This window comes from Epinephelus moara, chromosome 7 (genome assembly GCF_006386435.1).
Source record: "Epinephelus moara isolate mb chromosome 7, YSFRI_EMoa_1.0, whole genome shotgun sequence".
Taxonomy (NCBI): Eukaryota; Metazoa; Chordata; class Actinopteri; order Perciformes; family Serranidae; genus Epinephelus; species Epinephelus moara.
This window is the reverse complement of record NC_065512.1, coordinates 35,036,062-35,056,167: the sequence shown is the minus strand read 5'-3', so window position 1 is coordinate 35,056,167 and position 20,106 is coordinate 35,036,062. Positions and strand designations below refer to the sequence as shown.

Below are 20,106 nucleotides of genomic sequence, written 5' to 3'. Positions count from 1 at the left end.
GACGCACTCTCGGTTATCATTTCCGTTGTAAATTTTCACATTCCCGCCATCATCGCGCAGTGTTGCGAGGCGTCGTGTGCGGGTCCACTGTCAACAACATACGTACCAGGGAGCCGTTGAATGCCGGCAAAACAAACTTTCTTCCCCCGGAGGATCTACGAAAACGACACTGTGATTCAAAAGTTTCGAGACGAGCACAAACAATCGATAGGTAAATAACTGCGACGGTTTGTTCAAACGGTGACACTGTTTTCATCACCAAATTACAATCAGGCAAATTAGCCAGTTAGCTAGTTCCCGCTAGCCTGCTAGCCGAGTTGCTAATGTCGGCCTCCCCCATCCATTCAAGATGAGGGGACGACATCATCTACATCCTAGACATTCGGCTTGGCTGTAGTGTCACCCTAGCTCATTCTCTGTAACTTCGCAGGATCTGGTCATTTTTGTCACTTGTGTTAAGAACGTTAACCAAGCTAGAAGTAATGAGCGCTGCTCGCAGTATGTCGTGCATCTTCGCCCGTCTTAACTGCCGCGATACAGATTGGCCATTGGGCTAGTTTGATGGCTAATGCAAACAGGCTACATTGACTCACATTGGAACCGTTAGCGAGCTAACATAAGTGGCGTGAGTTTCCTGACTTTGATAAACACTCACTCCTGTCTGTCAAAATTATGCTGCGAGTGTGTCATCCATGTTAAAGCAAGCCTTTTAACAGCGCGTTTATGCTGTTTAGCTGTTGTGCTTGTGGTTAACTTGGAGTTTGTTGTGACTTTCAACAAGCGCTCAGTAGCCATAGCGGGCTAGCTTAATGCGTTATTACTGTGTTTTAGCAGAAAACGTAAACATCGCAAATGACATGTAATTTGTTATTTTAATAAACCGTGCAATATAGTGCTAACGATGTCTTTCAAATTGTTATGGTTCGTCACTGAGCTCGTTAGCTTACTTTACTGCCATCTCCCTATGAAGTAATGGCAGTAATAACGGTAATTCTGTGGCATTGATATGGTCAAAGCATGCCATTTATTAACCACACTATGTAGACTAGACATAGATACTGTGTTTTAACTGTAGTTATATTGTCACACTTTATTTAATGTTTCTCTTGTTTAGGATTTGTTTGACCACAAGTCCCAGCCTCCTCAGTGCACCAACTGGATAGTAAGCCATGTCAACCATAGTGCCCAAACTCTCCAGCGGTGGCGCTGTTAAGATCCGCTTTACCAGCCTTGACCTGGGCACCACTAAATGGAGAGAGGGAACTTTTGAGATTCTGGAGAAAGACAACAAAGTCAACCTCTGTCTAAGATTCAACTGTGGCGGAGCTTCCAAAACTTTCCAGGTATAGTTCAGTTCGTTTGTGTTGTAGTTATTGTATAATGGGTGCAGGTACTAAAACATAGCTTTGGATATTGAAGCAGTACTTTTGTTTAACTTTTCATTGTAATATGTTGAGGAACACTACCTATATTTTTGAAAACATATGTCTCACCTGTAGAAATAACATCAGAGCAATCTTTGACGCCTCTCCCGTCATCATTTAGACTACATATTAGAAGCCTAATATGACCTTATTCTTTGCCTGTTCCTAAACTCTGCCATTATTTACTTTGTCAAGTGCAAGGGTTTCCACTGCATTTGCAGCAGCAATACTATGGGGGGGAAAAAGTTAGGAATACACCACAAAACCACTAAAATGAGATGCTCCACATATGACCATTTTCACCAACATATACATTTGTAGCCTTGACAGTCATGAAAGATGAATTAGGCATTTCACAAAATGAAGAAATAATTAAGTGAATGACTGAAATTTTGTTAATAAAGTTGGCTCGAGGTCTCTCTTTATTGTCTTGACAGTCATAAAGAAATACATATTTAGCTAAAAACAGAGGACAACACGGAATGATTTATTGACTATAAGTAGACAACAATCAAAATTCTGCAAGAGACATTTCATGAGATTGTATGGGAACACAGAAAAACAAAATATGACCCAAATTGTTTGTCCCACTAAATTATGCTGCAATTTGCACAGAAAAGCCAAAAAACAGTTGGAAAGTGCTGCATTTGAAAGTTAGGGAAATTTGTAATGTGGTAATGGCAGTCTTTTAGGTTCATTATATGTTATATGTGTCAGATTGTACATTATCAGCTATGTGACATGTCATATTGTGAGATGAGTGAGCTCTGCACTGAAAGAAGATAAAGTGAATAATAAAATAATGTATGGCATACACACGGTGTTTTCCTGCTACCTTTTGTGTATTATTTTCACACAAAATCAACCGTGTTTAAAATATTATTAATGAGAATGACTGGCAGTGACTAGATCATTGAAGCTACAGTTGGTGACTTTTATGAAGATAACTTTTTGTCAGATTTGCAGAAACTGTCCTTGCTTTCATACAATATTATATGTGACAGATATTCTGTTAAAAAACAACAACAAAAAAACATGTTCTTTCTCCTCATTCTCCTATTGGCTTCAATGTCATTTGACAGAATCAGAATCTCCTACACTGACTGGAAACAACTCTGCCAGGATCATGCCCAGATTTGATCAAGGATCCTTTTCATATGATGCTCTCCTCACAAGTTTCCCTCTGTTCATTTTTAAAGTCACAAATGGCTTAGAGAAATAACAAATATTCAGTTAAGTAGACAAATGGTAAAGTAATTAGTGCATAGTTAAATTCCAAGTAAATTACTTTATGTATAACTGTACGTTCACACCAAAAGCTGCCAGAGCTGCAAAATAGCTGAATTCGCTCTAGCAGCGCTGCTGGTAAAATATCTGTGGCAGCAAAAGCAGCTCAAGTCGCTCATGACGTCAAATTCTGAACGTTCAATTAGCTTCTCAATTTAAAGGAGCCGCAAAGCAGGTTACTGGCTGGAACACAGAAAAGTGACTTTGTGCATTTGCCTCAGTACAGAAACTTTCATGTTTGGACAATGAAAACAGAACAGAAAGTCTAAATAGGTCTGACATTGAACATTAAATGCACATAGCCTGTGTTGCGTTCAGGCGTTGTCATGTAAATAACAAATTCCAGCACTTGAATAAGCCGTAGCACAACACAGCAGCATGTCAAGTGGGCCGAACCCGAACCGAATATGAGCAAAATCTTTTGAGTTGTTATCCCCCCCCCCCTAAGCTGTAAACCTAGGGAAAACACTGTCAGTGGTTTGGGTTCGAGTGCCTACAGTGCTATTAGTTAAACTGGTGGTGAGGAGAGCAGATGAATTGCATTTCCACTAATAAGCATTCCACAACACAAAGAAATTGTACAAGTGCGTGCGCTTGTCCACACTTGTGTATCGATTCAACATGGAAGAAGACACTGTTATAATTTGTGCTGCCATGTGGTACCTGCGTGGATGTAGCTGCCATCGGGTCTGGGCCCACGATATCCTCCAGGCCGTGAACAGCACGGGGAATATCATCGGCTGGTGCGGGAGCTGTGGCTGGATGGGGAGAGGTTCCCAGCGCTACTTCAGGCTTAACATAGATCAGTTTGACAGCTTACTGCTTGTTTTGAAGTAGGAACGAATGTGGCAGGAACTAAAAGTTTCCGAGGATGTTCCACACAAACGATAGACATCTACATTCTGATTGGTTGCTGGTCATTTGCAGCTCAAATGCGTCATAGGTAATTTGCATGAAGTTAATCAGCCTTCAACTTTCATTTGCAGCTCAATTCACTAAACTGCCGCTGCTCATTGCTTTTGCAGCCCAAAACGCTTCTAGTTGCCACATGTCCATTGAAAATGAATTAGACCTGTCGCCTTTGCAGCTCTGGCAGCTTTTGGTGTGAACGCACAGTAATACCAACCAGCTGCAGGTGTAATTATTTATAGAAAAACATACAAAAGAAATACATAAAATGAAAACTGAGAAATTAATCAGACTATCTGGTATTGTTTTTTTTGTTTGTTTGTTTGTTTTTTTGCCCTCAGCTGAACCAGAACGTGAAGAACATTAACCAGAATTTGAACCGAATCATTTTGAATCTGAAGGACAGCAGTGTCATCACCCTGGACAAGGTGCCGGTGGCTTTGGCTCAGAAGACTAAAGAATATCTGGAAAAGCTAAAGCAGGGAAAGTCAGGTATTTACTCCTCAATTCATAAGAACTTGCAAAGCTTTGTTAATGATTCACAGCATGATGGAAACGAAAGTACTGTGATTCCTATTTCTGATGTTTGACAGTCGCAGTTTCTGATTTTGCCCAGTACAAAGACATTTTTAACTACAGCTTTACTTTAGTTGTGTTTCTCAAGGTTATGTTGAATTGGTACTGAGACAAAATGCAGTGTTTTCAAATAATGGTTCCTAATTGATATTTCTTATCTTTCTTATCTTCTTTCTTTTAATAACAAAAAATACTAACAATAGCTGAAAAGATAAGGCACAGAACACTAGGCTATAAATAGGGATGACTAAATGTTTAGTTGGACTTTAACATAGCCTTGAATAAAGAATAGCCAGATTCGAAGGATACGCATGAAAGTTTTTCATCCTGTCACGTTTCATTCAGATTTTTTTCCACACTGTTCTGTGTTTGCTAATGCAAGTTTCTCCTGTTCCTTCTAGTCCTGATACTGTGTAGTTGCCTTCCATTCGATACATAATTTCTTTAAGTTCATGGGTAGGTCTAAAGATAACAGGTAACAGTGTATTGAGCCTCTCTCATCTTATTTGGCACAAATTTCCAACAGCAGACTCCTGATTTTCTTGATTTAAATCGAGGGAATAATCATACATCCTGACCTCATGCTCTCACGTCTACAGCCTGTAAATTGGCGCTGACTTCAATTTCCCTGACTCCTGAGGGGTCTTCCAGATAGGAGGTTCAACAAACTCTGAGTCTAATCCTGAACTCTGAGTTGACTTACCCTGAGATGGGAAACTCTGAGTATCCGGTTCCAGAACAGCTGATTTGAATTAGTTCAAACAACTCTGAGTAGGTACACCTTGAGTTAAGCACGTGCACAACCACAATAAAAAGCCATCATCAATGGAGCCCCGATACCTCGATTCACCATGGCAACCGGAGAGAAAAAACGATTAACTTATTTTACACCTGTGGAACTGGAGGCGCTCATGAATGCCTACAGCGAATATGAGCATATATTTCGTTAAAAAAAAGTAACACCGCTAAAGCTGCCAAGGAGAGAGAGGCAGCATATGAAATTTAGCAAGCAGAATTCTCATTGATGGGATGTTGGTGGCTTAGTGCATAGAGCAGGCGTCCCATATGTTGCTTTTGCCGCACCGGCCAGGGTTCGGCTCCGGCATGTGGCTCCTTAAGATAAGATAAGATAAGCTTTATTGTCTGTCCCAAAGGTGACAGAAATTCTCCTTTGACAAGGCTCAAATTCACATTTAAAACACACATCATGTTTAAAACACACAAGGGGACTGAAAAAATGGTATATGACCGTGCATGTTCTAGTTTGCTGCATGTCACTCCCTTTGTCTATCTCCCCCTTTCACGCTTAACTGTCCTGTCAATTTAAGGCAAAATGCCCCCCAAAAAATATTAAAAAAGAATCCATGCTAATTTCAGCAGCTGTTTTAAGCACATATAGATTGTTGATGACTTATTTGAAATTTGAATCCTTTAAAAACTATCATACCCAAGCACAACATTAGCTCTGATGAGAGCGCATGTCCACTGTGTGTCAGATTTGATATGTTTGGCCAGTAAATTATTGAGCCTAATGAAAAAATGGTACCGTTCAAACAGATATTCATTGGGAAAAGACAGCACATCAAAACGGGGTCAGAAGATCCTCTCCTGGTGTAAGGCATTGCGAATTAATTCTGCCTCGATATCGATCGAATTTCCTACATACAGACAACCCATGTCTGTCTGCCAGGTTGCTTCAGGCTCGGCAGTAGGGAGGAGACAGGGTAAACTCAGGGTTTGTTAAAGAAAACCTGCCAGCGGGGTTGGGTTCACAGAGTAAGTTGCCATAGCGATTGACTCAGAGTTTGACTTACCTCTCTTTCTGGAACTGAAAACCCAGAGTTTCCCTCATTTCAGGGTTAACATACTCAGAGTTTTCACTAAACCCGCTTTCTGGAATACCCCCCTGAAAACGACTAAGGCCGGGATCCCTCATTTCCATTGTGACTGGGTCAATCAATTATACTCCAATCCCTCTGCAACCACTTTGTGTTTTGGGACAACAGGCTTCTACTGATAGGTGCAAATTCACAGCAGTTGTAATAGAAAATTTGTTTTTAAAGCAAAGACCAGCACCACAATATCTTAGACAGCATTTGTTACACATTGTTGGTTGACAGTTCAGTCACATGAATAATAGCACCCTTCATTACAGATTTCCTATGGAACTTTGTACTCACAAACACAATGCAGGGAACAATCTTTCACAGGGAAGTCAGCACACAGTAAGTCGGGGCTTATGTCACCTGAGTAGCTACAGGTTGTTCTGTCTTAAAACAATGGTGTTTTGTGAGAGGGAGACTCATAACCCCCAATCTTATTCACATTTTATGTACTGAGTTCTTATTGTCTCCCAATTTTACAGTTTTAAAGTCCAATGGAAGTGCAAACCTCAGTGTGCTTGGGAACCGCTCTGTGAAAAATGAGACCAATCCATCAGGGGAGAGACAGGTGAGCAAGAACACAAAACCACATTTTTAACTTTTTATTTAGGTAAGCGTAGCCTTACATTTGACTTAAATATCCAGATTCCTAACATCTTCCAGACAACACCGAGGCGGCAGAGTGCCGAAGGCAGAGAGGACACAACGCCGCGAAAGCCTCTGGGCAGCCCGAGTAGAGCTGCCTCCACTCCCACTCGCACTGGGCTCTCGGAGAATAGGTATGATGGACGTTCATGTTGCTCTTGCAATGCAAATTATGTCCTGTAAACAATTTTGGTCATATTAAGCATAACTTGAGGTGATGATGGTTGGTATTAATACAATAGAATTCAGCCTCTGAAAAAACTGAAAATAGCTATGGTCAGTATTGCGTTTTGTGTATTGGTTATGTTTGTTTTTTGACAAAATAAAAGAAAGTTAATGTTTGTGATCTTTCTACGGAAAACACCCCTTTGCCTGTATTCCTTGAGACAATTTTCTTGTATGTGACTACTGGCCTAAAGCAGAACTTTGAACCCTATAATTCTTTTAGTTCTGGTTTTGTCTTTTGTTGTTCTTTTCACTTTAGGAATGGTCTGTTCAGGCTTGTGACATGAATTGTTCTGTGTCACTGTTTTTCAGGAGCGACAAGAGAAAGAGACTCCTTACCTCAGACAGTGACATGACTGAGGACTACCCCAAGGAAAATGACTCATCAAGGTAAAAGCAACACGCCTCATTGCCCACACTGAACTGTAGTGGTTGTTGGATACACATGGAATGACCTTAATTCTGTGGCCTTTTGTCAGACTCAGTATCTAGATGTATCTAGGTATTTTATTCTAGACTGTTCATATATTTAGTAGTGTAAGTTGTTTCTTATATGTATATCATGGCCATCAGTGGCAAAATGGAAATTACACAAATGCATACCAATGTGCTTTTGTATTAAAAAATTCTTCTATAGTTTCCACAGTCAGGTAACATCCAAAAACCTCTCTCTATATATATATTTATTTTCTTAGCAACAACAAGGCCACTTCAGATCCATCCAGGAAGATTCTACTGAGCTGCAAAGATAAGCTGAAGCAGGCAGAGGAGAACAGGAGCTCAGGTAAACCTCTGCATCCACAACTCAGCAGCAACACTCTACATACTGCTGCTCATGTCTTCAATTACTTAGTAAAATTCATCTTTTGTAGATTTTGTAACTACAAAATATGGGATTTTACAGAATATTTACCTGTTTATTCAGACTTGGTTTCACCACAGTTTCTTTCCTTACAATCAGCTCCACTGGGTTCAAGTCCCCTCCAGCCAACGTCGTTCTATGGCAGCCGATCCGTGACTAAAGACTATAGCCAGAGCCACTCTTTCCTGGACAGGTGAGTTTCTGTATGACCAACAAAAAATGCACAAGCTAGCAGCGTTAAACAGATACTTTGCCGACTTTTTTACAGGTTTGTGTCATTGCAGTATGCGGTGTGTATAGATTAGCGTTGTTAAGGCCCCTCGTGCTGCCAGATTCTGTAGCTTCCCGCCCATCCACCAGCCAAAATCTGCAGGATGACGCAAAGCGACATAGAAAATTGTTAACGACAATACGAAACGCGCCATCTGGCAGATTTTTGCTCTTGGCATGGACCGGGAACTCCTGGCACTGTCAGCAGAGGGGGCACCATAACATTGCTCATCTGTACATACTACCCACACCACAATGAAACAAACCTGGTTGAAAATTGGCAAAGTATCGCTTTAAATGCAAGCTGTCAGCACTAATCTTGCTTCTCCGTACAAAAATACTCGAGCAGGGTGGGGGAATATGATCCCTGTGTCTCATTATTCCTGCTGATTGAACAATAGTGTCAGATTATTGCAAGTTTCTATACAATTTTGGCTAAAGATCATTGAAGCAATTTGGGGTTTCAAAATTGAATTGAGAAAATTGGTTCTTATTGTCGAATTAAAGCATCACGTTGTTGTGAGACCAGTGATTCACATCTACATAATCTTTACTAAACACCCCCAGGCCATCCAGTACAGCACAGACCACTGCAGCTAAGAGAAGCCTCCTGCTGCCCAATCACTCCACTCCCTTCAAGAAGGTCCGCCCTTCTCTGGACTACGGCGGCTGGAACAAGCAGAGGCCTTCCAGTCTAGCCCAGCCTCAGCCCCCACTGCAAGGGTAAGAGTAAGCCAGATGGGCTGCAATGAATATGAGCATAAGCAGCGGGTGTATGTGAAGAGAGCATGAATTGCATTTATTTAAGATATTGTTAATCCAAATGACACAAGGAAATCAAAAAGAGCTGTTTATGCCCCTCTTCTTAGCTATTGCAAGTGAAAAAGTCACTAAAGGGTCAGTTTTGCTTTTATGATTGAAAACATAAACATTGTAATGTCATGAAAACCGTGTCTCTCATCCATTGTGTAAATCCTTTTTTTTTATGTCAGATTCTCCAACCTGGGCAACACTTGCTACATGAATGCCATCTTGCAGTCCCTCTTCAGCCTACCTTCCTTCTCTAATGACATGCTCAGGCAGAGCATCCCATGGAAGAAAGTGCCGATCAATGCATTGCTCAGGTACTGCGTTAGGCTATGTAGACAGATTGAAGGGAGACGGTGTGATTCATGATGTCCTTCAGATTGTGAAAGGGACTTTTAATAAGCTGCATATAAAATAATTTATTCATGTACTTTGCTGGTTGATCCCCTTTTCAAATCCTGTTTAAAAGTACTTCATTCTGTGTAATATCTTCACCACCTGCAGGCGTTTTGCTCACCTCATGGTCAAGAAGGATGTGGGCTGTCCAGAGACAAAAAAGGACCTGCTGAGGAAAGTGAAGAGTGCCATCTCCTCCACAGCTGAGCGTTTCTCTGGAAACATGCAGAATGTAAAAGCTCCATCTGTTATCAACAGTTCAGAGCAGTTGTTGTCTATTGATAGTTGAAGAAGTTCCTGAATAGATCAAATGTCATTTAGTTGTTACAGATGGATGTCATGCCACTCACCTTACCACCAAATACCACCTAAATACCAAATGCAGTAGATTGTTTGTGAAGCTCTTACCTGCTTTGGTGTAAACATGTAACAAGTAAAGGAAAATGTCAATCAGAAAACAAATCTCTAAAATGTATGTAAAGTATATATGAATATATAACACAAAATAATGAACTGCAAGTTTCCACCCCCCCCAAAGCATATTTAGTAGTGGCACATTTTTAGCCTGTAGTCTCCGTAGATAGGTCTGTCTTAGTTTCATATATCTCAATACTGATGCTGTAGTAAGACACGTCATCATTTTTTCCTTTGGATTGTTTACCAGGATGCTCATGAGTTCCTGAGCCAGTGTTTGGACCAGTTAAAGGACGATGTGGAGAAAATGAACAAAAGCTGGACAAATGAAGCTGCCACATCATCATCCTCCTCTGTGGTGTGTGAGAATGGCCAGGAAGCAACATCGTCAGCATCCAAAGCAGAGCCTGGTGAAGAGGCGGACATATCCCGCATCTACACCTGTCCCGTTGCGGTCAACATGGAATTTGAGGTGCAGCACACCATCACCTGCAAAGGGTGAGGCCTGTGTCCTGCTTCATGATCTGAATTTATCCTTGCAATGTAACTTTTGTTGTATTTGCCAAACTGTTAGTGACTGGAGAAAAGAATTGGTATTTTATGCCTTCATGTTCTTTTGCAGCTGCGGCGAGGTAGTGAGCAAGCGAGAGCAGTTCAATGACCTGTCCATCGACCTTCCCCGGCGAAAGAAAACCCTCCCACTTCGCTCTATTCAGGATTCTCTGGATCTCTTTTTTAGGGTGAGTTTAAACATGTCACAATTGCTCCTGGTCTCCCCTATCTGACCCTGTGTTTCCAGTCGCAGAGACAAATTAATTTTAATCCTGGAGAAATGCAGATGAGAAAGATCTAGTTAACATAAAGATGCCATGTCAGTTGTGTGGAAAAAATACAAGACAAAACAAAGCTAAATGTAAACACAGTTAGAACAGCCAAGTGTATCACAGCCTGTGCAGAAGATTGAGATTGATGCGGTGTGTTGTCCTGCACTCAGGAGGGGCAGGTGAGCTGGACATCAGTTTGGCGGCAAATTATAATTGTAACAGTGAGTGTTCAGTTTGAACTAGAGTTTGTCAGCACCAACAGAACAGTGAAGCTTTTTTAGCGGTATCTAGAGAAATTATCTTGTGTTTAGCGTCATCTGGTTGGCTCTTCAAACTATTTAGAATGAATTAAGGCTAATGACAGTTGGTGGCCAATTGATTGAAACACCTTCATGTGGGGATCATCAAATTACAATCCTTGCTTCTCCCTGACTGGCTGCCCAAAGTATTGATAGCAGGTTAATTGCATATGGAGAGATTTTCACATAGCAGCTAATCATTTAGTAGAGTTACATCGCCACTTCAGTATGCATATAGGGGAAACCCTGATGTGTAATAACAGAAGTTACTTTTTCCTTTTGCAGATGGAGGAGATTGAGTACTCATGTGAAAAGTGCAATGGGAAATCAGCGACTGTTACACATAAATTCAGCAAACTGCCCAGGTATTTACACATGGACTATTGAGAGTGAAATGCACGTTGAGAAGTTTTCACATTCATTGTCACAGTTAAGCAGAAGAACACTGCATTTAAAAAGTATGTTTAGTAGCTCCTTAACTACGATTCTAATTACAACTGCTACTTCCTGTAAACATTTGTTAATCAATAGCAGAGTAACCGAAGCATTTAATAAACAAAATTGCCAATTGCTTTCTAATTTGTGACGGATCTTTTCTTCCCACAGAGTGCTCATCCTACACCTAAAACGGTACAGCTTTAACGCTCAGTTGTCTATGAACAGCAAGCTGGGCCAGCAGGTGGTGATTCCCCGACACCTGACCCTGCTGTCCCACTGCACTGAATCCACAAGACCCCCTATTAGTCTCGGCTGGAGTTCCCAAGCCTCCATGTAAGACATCTTAAACACCATCAACCAAAGCATGAATAGTAACTTAAAACACTTAAGATTCTAGGTAGTTACATCTTGAGCTATTGAGTGATTCTGTGGGATTTTAAAGGAATACCTAACCCAAAAATGATCATTGTATGTCAGTTACGCACCCTGTGATACATTGAATTCATGAAGAATCCAAAAACAGAAAATTCCTGATAAATTGAAGTTGTAGGGGGGCCACGTTTAATGACAGCAAAACTATATTAAAATATCTATTCACAAACTGTCACACAACTAGTGCAGCACAGTCCAAGTCTCATTTATCCAATCTCGTCGCTGTCCGATGAAAAACATGTATCTCCACTTTTGACGATTTTGACTACGCGACACTTCTGATACCCAGTGGAGATACGTGTTGAATAGATGACGTAATAGACATCTTTCCATTGGTCATTTGGATATCCAACGCTAACAGTTGCTAGGGAATATTATGGACACTCCATGCACTGTAGAAAATCAAAATCATCAAAAGTGGAGATACGTGTTTTTCATCGGACAGCGACGCTATGCTCCCTACTTCCCAAACACATGCATTTTTGCTAAAACCTTATTTAACACAGAACTGAAAGTGAATGGGTGAAGTATTCCTTTAAGTAAAGGCTTTGCAGCTGAATTATATGCAACAAAATTTGCCCTTTGGCTGAAAGATGATGGCAGATATTAATGTTTCTGAATATTTTTGTTGTTGTTTTCAAAGTTCCAGAACTCTTAAAACGTCACAGTCAGTCAACTCTTCTACAGCACCTCTCCGGTAAGTACAGTTCTGCACGACTTTCAAATAAAGATATCAAACAGTAGAGTTACATTTACACTGGCCACAACTTGACTAAAGCTCTGGCTTCCCTAATGTGCTCCAGCCTGGTCTATACTCAGTCTCCTTGATAAAATGTGTGTGTAGGAGCTCCTTGGTAGTAATAATGCCAAAAATATTGCTTATAAAAATAACTTGTATGTAATCTGTCACAAATTGCATGAATAGGAAACTTACTTGCCTGTAAATTCAGTCACTGAGCTTATGACTGTGTGTGTGTGTGTGTGTAGAAGGATTGGAGGGAAAGCAGCCAACCCTAGCTGTACTTCTATCCTCGTGGACTCTGACTGTGAAGAAGAGCCCAGCAGAAAGGTGATTGCAAGCCGCAAGCGACGCTTCAGCAGCTGCCTGCCTGACGATGATGACCGACCAGAAGAGGTAAGCGTTCTCTGATACACCGTGACAATTATGAGTCAGTCAGCTTCTTTTTCTTTTTTTTTTGTCCATTGCTTTGACACTGTCTTTATGCATCTTCAGCGAGGAACACCAATGGATTCAGCAGACTTCAGTGGCATAAATGATGATGAAATGCTGGCAGCCGTGCTGGAGATGAGTCGTCAAGAGGCTGGGCTCTCAGCTCCACCCCCCATGGAGGATGAACCAACCAGCAGCCCCGACACAGGCTTTGGGGACACAGATACCCATGACCTGGCCTATCATACAGATCTGCTGGAAACAGACAGCAAACAGCCCGCAGGTAATCCAACATCATGAGGTAAAAATGACGAGTAGCTGGGTTTTTTATTTTTCTCTTTAAAATGTAAACACAGTGTATCAGAGGGATTGTGTGAATGTAGCATAGTAAAATATATCCCAATGACTTGTACTGCATTGGTCAGTTGTATTGGTAGTTCACACTGCTTGACATAAATGTGGCTTTCTGCATTGACAGAAAAACTCTCTTATGTCCTGGGTAAAGTAATGTCATCATTACACTTAAGCAGGTGGGCATTTAAGAGGAGATAACTTCACTAGTATGTAAGTAGAAAGTTAACTGACTTGTATATGTGTTGATCTTGTGTAGATGTGCTGGATTCCCTGGACTTGACCATGGATGAGAACAAGGAAAACCAGACTCCAGAGAGCGTGCAGCAGCAGGGGGAACTGGACTGGGTGCAGCAGTACAATCTGGACCAGGAGAGGGAAGAGCAGGAGCTACAACAGGCTCTCGCCCAGAGCCTCCAGGAGCATGTAAGTGTGACTTCAGCAGGGCTTTCCTTTACATATGGAACAGTGGTGTTACATCTAAATACTATCGTAGAGCCATAAGAAAGTGATAACCTACGCCACATATGCAGACTAAAGAAGCTGTGGTGACGCCCAAATAAAGAAACCACAATTTGCAACCAATCAAAATTTTCCTTTTCCCCTCTCTTAATGAGTAGTGTTGATTGTCTAGGCTGAGCTGGTGTTACACTTGAGTAGTTCTCTATATAGTCTTTAAAATATGGGGAGGTGCCAGTTTGCAAATGCAATGTTGAAATTTCTTACACTAAATCTCTCTGTAATATCTTGTGTCCACCTCACCTGATATAGGAGGCCCAAGAGATGAGAGAGGATGATGATCTGAAGAGGGCCACTGAGCTCAGTTTACAAGGTATGAACCAAAATTGACAGAATATTGAGTAGCTGGCTGTTGAAACTAAGGAGCCCAGATAATCACTCATCTTTGCCGGTTTGTTTTTGTCATGGACGCCGCTGGCAGTAGTCACTGGTGGATTTTTGAGTATGTTTAAGTGGTGGTGGAAGCAGTTAGGAAAAAATGCCTGACTGGTTGTTAATATTATTTGTATTATAATTCAAGGCTGTACCCGACTCAGAATCATGTCAGTGGAATCAAACTTGGCTTTTCAATACAAAGATTTGACGTTATCTCAGAACCTGGCATGGAAAAGCCTCTCCTTCTCCAGGCATCTGTCACTGTGTCCACAGCTGCCTCTACTGAAGAGCAGTGGCAATGTCAAGAGCACTCACTCTGCAGCTAAATCTGGGGACCAAAACATCCTCAGAAGTACACTGTGCAAAAAAACAACTACAATAAAAAATTTTAAAAAAAACCCCACACCTGCTCGACTTGAGGGAAATTCAGTCGACCGTCTCTGATTGATGATTAGATTCTCTGATTTTCAGTGGGCTGCCTCAGTTATAATTTCAGTGCAATCTCTTCTTATTTTCATTCTGTCCTTTCCTTTTTACTTAAGCAAAGGACACCAGGCTCATGTCGGTTCAAAGCAAAAGTATACAGTGCCGGTTGCGGCGTATGTCTGTAATGAAGTGCTCTGAGCACTTAAAGAGATACAATTTTCAACCAGCTTTGTATCGTAACAGTGTGGGTAGTATGTGTAAATGAAATATGTCCCTCCATCTGCTGGCGCCTAGATCTCCATGCAAAAAAATCCGCCAAGCATTATCTGGTAGTTCAACAGCAACAGCCCAGGAGCAAGCCTAATACAGAAGTACAATGTACTTCTGCATTAGGACAAAAAGAGTATAGAAGTACATTGAGAGAGTTGCTTGCATTACGTCACCCACCAGCCAGAGCGTTTATTGGTCCAGTGTGGTGCAGTGCATTATGGTAGTTGTAGGTTTTCTAGCACAAATTTCAAGACCATCTTTCCAGCATTGAAATACTTCTTTAATGACACTGTTTACTTCGACTCTGCTGTGAAAAAATGTCTGACCAGTATCAACATCTCCTTCTCACCCAACAGAGTTTAACAACTCTCTGCCTGAGCTGCTGTGCTCAGATGATGATTCTGGCAACGAGGATGTGTTGGACATGGAGTACACTGAAGCAGAAGCAGAGAGCCTGAAGAAGAATGCTGAGGTACTTCACATCCTGCTGCCACTCAACATTTGCCTTGTTAAGTGGAATAGGCTAGATAATGAGTAAAATACTAGTTTATTTCCACAATAAACTGAAAAGCAACTTTCATACTACAAACACAAATTAAAAATGGAGAAAGAGGTAAAGTTGGTAGTCTGACCAACATTTCTAGCTGCACTACTAATATATAGTATTTACTGGATACGCTGACTGAATTGCTTTCATTTATAGTAACCTGCATATAAACATTCTAATCCACAGAGCGGAGACCTGCCCAACTCCTTCAGACTCATCAGTGTCGTCAGTCACATTGGGAGCAGCTCCTCCTCTGGTGAGCACTTGTGTCTATTTGAGCTTCTGTCTGTTGTGTAGATATATCTTGTGTGAACATTTATGCAAACTGCATAGGAGTTGTTTTACAGCTACCCTTTTACGAAGGAGCAAGTGAATACCATTAGAGGTGTCTGACTGAATGTTGGCACCTAAACCTGCCCAGCGCAGTTTCAAGTTTTTAGTGCTTCTGTTAAGAATGGTAATATGCTTATATTTACATTAGAGTTGCATGATATACAGGTAGCCCTTTGCAACTGCTGGTTTAAAGTTCACATTTTAAGAGGAAGTGGGGGGCTTTTATTGTGAAAGTAACAGGACATGTAAATGTTGTTGCACCAGCAGTGTGTTGTTAACATGGCCTGTCGCCAATAAAAGAGCTGTTGAAAAGTGACCAAGAACCACTCATATCCTGTTGAGATAAGCGGTAAACATTTTTGGCATGATTTGGCAGTACAAAGTTGATTTGATTTTAATGTCTGGTCTTAATGATGGTTGCATAATGATATTTACACCTTGGTACACAGCTGCACAACACTTAGCATGCTACTAAAATTGGTTGTCCCTGTCTGCAGTTGATTGTCTAAAAACTTTATACATATTTCATTCTAGGCCATTACATCAGTGACGTGTACGACATGAAGAAGCAGTCATGGCTGACCTACAATGATCTGGATGTGTCACGCACACAGGAAGCAGCCGTCCAGCGAGACCGTGACCGCAGTGGATACATCTTCTTCTACATGCACAAGTAGGATAGCAGAATAACCAGAGGGGTGTCTGATGTCAGTGTAGCTTTTGTGCCCATAATGAAACTGCAGGATATTTTGCAGTTTCAGTGAGTTGCAGGATTTATACCACAGCAAACACAAGACCAGGGGTAGGCAACCTGCGGCTCTGGAGCCGTATGACGCTCTTTAGCCCCTCTCCAGCGGCTCTCTGTGGCTTTGACAAAAGAAATCACATGAAAATTAACAACTTTTCTTTATTTAATCTTTTATTTTTCTGTAACATTTTTATTTATTATTGTTGCAGGCTTAAACAAATGATTGCATTCTCCAGTTGTAAAAATGTGTAGCCTATGCACTGAATTTAAAAAAAAAAAAAAAAAAGGTTTTAACAATTAGACAACTAAAATGCTCATCATACATCTACGACCTGGCACCTTTTCCTCTAAATTTTGCCAAACCCGTCTAGTCTTGAGCCTCCCTAGACAGGCTAGTTAAGGTTGTTGACCCCTGCACTAGATGGTAATAAACAACATGCATGCTGGACTAAGTTTTGTAGTTTGTGCATGTTCATGTTAAAGGGCATTACATGAGTTGGCTGTAAGATGCTTGTACATGTGTGTCCACAGGGATGTGTTTGAGCAGCTGTCTGAAATGGAGAGATCTGGAGCCAGCACCACTTCTGAGGCAGGAAGGAACGTCCTGCAGCCCCTCTGAGTGCATTCATGTCCACATGAGCATATCCATGGTTGAACTCTAGTAGATGGAGCTCTCTTCTGAACAACCTCGAGAACTACTGATTGCCGTCCTTCTTTGGTCGTCTTCAGGCACTTCTTTTCCTCTACAGAGCACTAAATGCCCTGCTAAAATAGCACCTGTAAATGCCAACACAGGTGCTGAACTGTCAAGACTCTTTTAAGATACCAGAAATGCAGTTAAAAATGTTCAGTGGATCAAATTTTTGCCTCCATGTGTTTTGGGGCTGGAGTTTTTCTTTGCTATGATTTTTATCAAACAACTGTTTTTGTAAAGTTTTTTTCTTTGTTTCTTGATGATCTTTCAACTTAAATGCCGTTCATTCAGACTTTCACTTAAGATCAACTATCAAACACCAGATGCTAGTGGTGCTTCATGGATTGTATGTTTTGCAGACCCTTTATTTCCCCATATGAACTAAATAAAGATATATTCTATGTTGGAGTATAAGCTATTATAGAGTTAGAGGGGTGTTGTATTTAGCGGGTACATTTGGTGCAATATTTATGTTGTGGCACAAACTGGCCAATTCAAATCAGCTTTCTGTCACTGTGTGGATGTTTTCCAGTTGCTTTTTGTGCTTGACTTAAGAACTAATTTGTGTGTGTGTGGTTGTCTCCATATTATAGATTTAAAAAATAAGCTTAATAATAACAAAGCCTGTTTATACTGAGCTTTTCTCAGTGAAACCTACTTTCTTCTTTTGGGATTTTGACTTTGTGCCTCCCAAGAAAACTTTTTATAAATATGTATACAAGCTTTACTTTCAAAGTTGCACAACCTTGTTGTTTTTGAATGTTTGTCAAACCTCAACAGTGTGTTTAAGTCAGATTTTCCTTTATAAAAAGCCAACAGATTTTCTATTTATTGCAACATTGGGTTGATTAATGTTAATTAACCCATCATGATACGCCACGAAAAATAGAAGTAATTTATACTAGACCACCAGGGAAGCTAGCTATAAACTCACCATCTCTAAGGCCAGTATACAGTACTTGACACATTAGACCTTTCCTAAACCTGTTCAGCTAGGTCCTATCAGGCGTGTTTGCTTGTAGAGTGGAACAGATTTAAGTATTTTGTTATTCCTGTACTGTTCCAATGCTAGACATCGGTTGTACGGCTTTTTTTTTTTTTTTTTTTTTTGGTTACCACTGTAAAAATGAAACCACACTTCTGTACACCAATGGTCATGCACAACATGCAAATGTGTCTGCAGGACATTTTCAGACCACATCAAATGATTTCCTCAACTCCCCTAACAAGAGAAGAAAATCTGAATAATAAAGCATTATAAAACATGGGTCATAATAATAGGTATGATATTCTTGATACACCATATATAGCCATATTTATAGTTGGATTTTAAGGTGTGCATTATTATTAGCTGACTCCTTGAAGTAAAGTATTCTGTTGCACCATGAACGTAGACCTGGTTGTGACAGCAGGCAGAAGTTGCTCACACATTGGTTCTTTTTCATGTCAGCCTTGAATTAACATTTCTTGAACATCCTGTCCCAAATGCAGCGTAAAGAGAGTAAAATGTATTTGTGAAGTAAAGATGAACAGCTTTTTCTACCCTTCATACACAACTGACTCTTCCTAAAGCAGATTTTAATAAAATATTACAGTGAAAGTGCTTTTTTGAGAGACTTTTTAATTTGATGTTTAAAACTTTAACACACGCATCCAGTATTTGGAAATGATGTCCACAATCACATCGCTGTATGTCCTCTTGCCAGTCCTTAAAAAAAGTTGCCGCAGATTGTGATAGTGGAAAAGACAGCATGCCAGTGAATAAAACAACAGTCCACCTGTTTACAGGATAGTGAATAATATCAAGCACCATAGTGCACTGAGTGCAACTATAACGTTAGCAGTAGGTGATGGTCACTGTCACCTATCCTGACTGCATCTCTTCATCAGTGGCTCCAGATGTCTTCCCGTGAGTCTGTTGTACTCACTCAGGATGTAGCTCTCTCTCTGCAGCATCTGGAAACAAAACATTTTTAAATATATTACCCCCTCTGGTGCTTAACAGTGTGACAGAACATTTAGATTTAAATCAGTTCATCATTCACAAAGTCTTAAGTTGCTAAAACTCACTTTGCGTAGCAGCCAAACAAGTTATCAAATCATACAAATCTAAAATAATTATATGAACACAGTTTAGCATTTAAACTTGTGGTGCCATTTCAGTGCTTATGAGATGGAACCTGATTAAACAATGCATTTAGCAGGAAAAAAAAGCTGAAAAATAAGACGCCTTCAGCTAGTTTTCACCCCTTTTCAGTTAAAGGGCCAGATCACTTAAAGGTTCTTTGTGTGACTTTCAGAGCACTAATAAACCACCAAACCACTACTGGCTTTGTAAAGATAAAGTGGAGTAACGGCGTCCTGAGCAGAAAATGAAGCCACGCTACCCGTGTGTGTGTTGTAATCCGAGCTCCTCTGTGCCGGTCGACTGTGTGTCCCTGTGTGTATCCCACTGGCTAGCTCATCACTGTTGCTATGCACTGCACTCATACTGTGGTTACCGCCGATATCGTGACAGGGTCATTGTTGAAGCATAGTGCCCACCCTCCGGTTCCCCCTGCTTAACACAGTTAGCTCTGTCAGCACTGTTGATGTTGTTTAACTCTGTTTAAGGAGTTAGCACTGTTAGCTGCTAGTGTGGTAAAATAAATTCCATTCACCTCAGTTGTATTGGGTTGGAGGCAGAAATCTCTCTTACAAATACAGTATCTCACATAAGTGAGTTCATCCCTCCCATTTTTGCAAATATTTCATTTTATCTTTTAATGGGACAACACTATAGAAATGACACTTTGATATAACTTAAAGTAGTCAGTGTACAGCTTGTATAGTAGTATAGATTTACCTTCCTCTAAAAATTACTCAAAACACAGCCATCAACATCTAAACAGCTGGCAACATAAGTGAGTACACCCCACAGTGAACATGTCCAAATTGTGCCTAAAGTGTCAATATTTTGTGTGCCAACCATTATTATCTAG

The 20,106-nt window shown here is 40.7% G+C and overlaps 2 protein-coding genes across 3 annotated transcripts in view; one reads left to right on the top strand and one right to left on the bottom strand.

Moving 5' to 3' along the window:
* The first annotated feature begins 58 nt into the window (after nt 1–58).
* usp37 (ubiquitin specific peptidase 37) lies at nt 59–18,235 on the top strand. Of its 2 annotated transcripts, none has more exons than XM_050049908.1 (24): nt 59–211; nt 1,115–1,343; nt 3,962–4,112; nt 6,562–6,647; nt 6,743–6,858; nt 7,262–7,339; nt 7,645–7,733; nt 7,911–8,004; nt 8,649–8,804; nt 9,074–9,205; nt 9,393–9,516; nt 9,949–10,196; nt 10,321–10,438; nt 11,107–11,186; nt 11,428–11,592; nt 12,335–12,388; nt 12,679–12,826; nt 12,926–13,145; nt 13,473–13,639; nt 13,985–14,045; nt 15,160–15,275; nt 15,537–15,606; nt 16,218–16,356; nt 16,963–18,235. In XM_050049908.1, the coding sequence occupies exons 2-24, from the start codon at nt 1,170–1,172 to the stop codon at nt 17,048–17,050; spliced, it is 2,874 nt and encodes a 957-aa protein (XP_049905865.1). In that variant the 5' UTR covers nt 59–211; nt 1,115–1,169; the 3' UTR covers nt 17,051–18,235. The 2 variants fall into 2 exon arrangements, with proteins under 2 accessions (XP_049905865.1, XP_049905864.1); XM_050049907.1 differs by having other exon boundaries at nt 6,725–6,858.
* Nucleotides 18,203–20,106, bottom strand: part of ybey (ybeY metalloendoribonuclease) — a 4,616-nt gene continuing 2,712 nt past the window's right edge. The window contains exon 5 of the mRNA XM_050049910.1: nt 18,203–19,081. Within this exon, the coding sequence (XP_049905867.1) occupies nt 18,986–19,081 (96 nt within the window). The 3' untranslated portion in view covers nt 18,203–18,985. The remainder of the gene's footprint in view (nt 19,082–20,106) is intronic.

Bases quoted from the DNA above. Each gene is read 5' to 3' on its own strand.
- usp37 (XM_050049907.1), top strand. From the start codon at position 1,170: ATGTCAACCATAGTGCCCAAACTCTCCAGCGGTGGCGCTGTTAAGATC. The intron at 4,113-6,561 runs GTATTTACTCCT...CCAATTTTACAG, and splicing joins GCTAAAGCAGGGAAAGTCAG to TTTTAAAGTCCAATGGAAGT. The intron at 15,276-15,536 runs GTACTTCACATC...TCTAATCCACAG, and splicing joins GCCTGAAGAAGAATGCTGAG to AGCGGAGACCTGCCCAACTC.